The sequence below is a fragment of the Lipotes vexillifer genome, unplaced genomic scaffold (genome assembly GCF_000442215.2).
Source record: "Lipotes vexillifer unplaced genomic scaffold, Lipotes_vexillifer_v1.1 scaffold1824, whole genome shotgun sequence".
NCBI classification, from domain to species: domain Eukaryota; kingdom Metazoa; phylum Chordata; class Mammalia; order Artiodactyla; family Lipotidae; genus Lipotes; species Lipotes vexillifer.
In genome coordinates, this window is record NW_006789288.1 from 1,034,074 (window position 1) to 1,037,286 (window position 3,213).

At 46.6% G+C, this 3,213-nt stretch overlaps 1 protein-coding gene across 1 annotated transcript in view; it reads left to right on the top strand.

The window, feature by feature from the left end:
• EVC2 (EvC ciliary complex subunit 2) overlaps positions 1-1,690 on the top strand; it is a 145,743-nt gene extending 144,053 nt beyond the window's left edge. The window contains exon 22 of the mRNA XM_007462462.1: positions 1,423-1,690. Coding sequence (XP_007462524.1) covers positions 1,423-1,690 — 268 coding nt within the window. The remainder of the gene's footprint in view (positions 1-1,422) is intronic.
• The last annotated feature ends 1,523 nt before the right edge of the window (positions 1,691-3,213 follow it).

Below are 3,213 nucleotides of genomic sequence, written 5' to 3' on the forward strand. Positions count from 1 at the left end.
CGCTCTTCTCACTGTCTTGAGTGCCTTCTCTTTCAGCTGTGGTGATTGCACACCTGGAGAGCAGAGGAAAGTTAGAGGCAGCACGGTTTTAGGGTGCTACAAACAACAGACCAAGGGTCTCGCGTGTTTCCCACTAGATATTCGGAAAAAGGGTAACATGAGTCACAAGAGTTACGTTAGACCATTTAACATAAAAAGTTAAAATGTGATAACCAAAGTGTGCTCTGGAAACAGAGGATGTCCAAGAGAAGTGTCCTGCCCCTTCCATAATTTCTCAGGGCTCCGGTGAAGCCGCAGAGACAAGCTTCCCAAATAGTGCATGAATAAAAATCTGGGAGCCATTGATAACGGGTCAGGTATCAGAATTTTAGTCCCAGAGAAATTAGATCCGGATATTGAGCCCAAACCAAGAAAATTAAATTCAAACTGTATAACTGTAAAGCGTTCCACTAAGGAACGGAAGTCAGTTGTTCTAGATTAGCATGGGGATGGTGCTGCTGAATGCCTTCCTGGGCTGCACTGACACAAGTGGGCGAGTACAGATCAGGAGAACCCTGGCACCACTATCTTGGATCACTGTACTCGCCTTTTTGCCTTGAGATGCTGTGTACAATGGTGGGAGGAGGAGAGACTGTGAATCAGTCCGAGTTGCCTTTGAGTCCTTGCTCAGTTCATGCGGCTGCCAGGGCAGGAGTTCGTGGTGAGGGGGATGGAGCCTCATTAGCCACGCCTGTTCAGGAAGGGCCCACGAGCCTACCAGTGGCCTCCAGTAGGTCGACCCCCAGTGACATGGCCTCGTCCTACACCGCTTGGGCAAAGGACCCTGTGGCTTTCAGGTTGTATAGCACTCTCAGGAGGAGTCCGAACCATTATCAAGAGCAGCCAGGATTTAGGGACTGGACTGCTTATGGGCAGGATTCCAGCAATCCTTTTACAGGATATTCCCAAAGCGTGTTGCTCTGTTCTATTTCAAACACATTTTACCTAACTTCTAACTGTTGCTTTATAATCAGGTTTTATCAGCCCGCTTTTAGTGTGAAGCCCACAGGCAGGGGTGTCCTAGAAAATGTCTCACGATTGTCTGGGGGGAGATGGGAGCTCTGATTTGTAGCACTTAGTTTCCGTGGTGTGAAACACTCCCACCATGGCTGATTCCGTGCTGACAATATGATGACAACAGGCTCACAAAACTCCACAAAAGTGAACAGTCATGAGTTGGTGAGAGCTGTCTTCAGCCACCACTGCTACAGGCTTCAGCTAATCTCAGGGGCAACCTGGCAACCACAGGGAAAAACCTTTCTTTAAAAGACACTTGACTGGGGCCCTAGGGACAAAAGGGGGTTTTCCTAGAGAACTCTTTCAGGACACTTGGGAGAGTCAGTTGCCAAAAATGTCGTATCTGATCTTCTGTTCTTTCTTTAGCATATTAAAGAAGACGTGTCCCCCTCTCAGAGAGAGGGCGATATTCTCTGGAAAAGGAAGTTGGCCACACCTGTCACTGGAGTCCATTGGTGAACTGGCCCCGGTGCCCATTGTAGGGGCAGAAACCATTGATTTATTAAACACTGGCGAAAAGCTCTTTATCTTCAGAAATCCAAAGGAGCCGGAGATCTCACTGCACCTTCCTCCCAGGAAAAAGAAGAACTTTCTGAATGCCAAAAAGGCCACTTGGGCCTTGGGCATGAACTAGCCCAAAGGAAAGCTCCAGGGAGTCCGAAGACAGAAAGATTTGTTTTCTCCTGCCCACATGAGTGTGTGTGTGTGTGTTTATAACGTACAACTTGCAGGTATTAATTGCACTTGCAGAGGACAGATACATCCACTCTCCCTCCCTCACCACGACTTTCATGGGCTCAGTTTAATCTGGTCCCATGAATTCCCAGATGGCCCATTTCCCTTCAGCATCGCAAGGGACATGAAGAGACAGGGGACCAGCCCGTGAACCCTCGTTGCTTTCAGTCCCACCTTGCTGAGGGTCTAGAGGAGCCCCAGGCCCCTAATTCACATCCCCGCAACACCTGGCTGAAGAGTGGGCTGTATGTTGAAGGCAAGGCTCTCTGTTCTCTCACATTTTGTGTTTGTTACATATTCTGTTTTTATCAAGGGAGCTTTTGAAAGAAGAGCATTTTCCCTAAAGCTCTTCTCAAGGGAACTCGTCTTTGCTTTCTGTAGGAACCATTTATTTTTAATCCCTTCTTGGGTTTTGGCCCCCACATTGTGATGTTCAATGGAAATTTACCCTGCATCTTTACAGGGGCCAGAAGATGTGCCAACCACTGGGCGATACCATATCCAACTCAAATCAGGAAACTCAGAGGCTTAAGAAGGTGAGGGGATTTAGGCTAGATGATAAAGCCAGTAAGTAACAAAGTCAGGACTCGCTGAACTCTTTATGGCCCCAAACCCTTGTCCCTTCTCCTGGACTTGGTAAACGGACACATACCTGCCCTCAGGTGTTTGCCAACAAACTGACTGCACACAGGTCCTCGTGTTGCACAAAGTGCTTTCCTGTGCCCAGACCCTCTCCATCCTCACAGTGTGGTTGGATCATTATATGAGCTTTTCTGAGAACCAGGCAAAGAATACAATTATGATGGGTCTTTCCTAAGCGTGGGAAATGATTAGGCAGGGAATCCTGTCACCAACGAGAAGAAAAGGGATTCTGATGAAGCATCTCTTACATGAGAGTTGCTTCTAGACTCTTACAGCTACTTGAACCCACTTTTTTTTTTTTTGTATACAGCAGGTTCTCATTAGTTATCTATTTTATACATATTAGTGTATATATGTCAATCCCAATCTCCCAATTCATCACACCACCACCACCGCCACCACTTTCCCCCCTTGGTGTCCATACGTTTGTTCTCTACATCTGTGTCTCAATTTCTGCCCTGCAAATCAATTCATCTGTACCATTTTTCTAGGTTCCACATATATGTGTTAATACACGATATTTGCTTTTCTCATTCTGACTTACTTCACTCTGTATGACAGTCTCTAGATCCATCCACGTCTCTACAAATGACCCAACTTCGTTCCTTTTTATTGAACCCACTTCTTAATCCTTGACAATACCCAGCAGATGAGGATCACTACTCCCATTTTACAGCCAAGGAAACTGAGACTCAGAAAGTTTAAGTAACTCACCTGTGATCACACCATGTGTAAGGGAGGAATCCTCACTTTGAACCCAAGTCTCCTAGCTTTCAAACC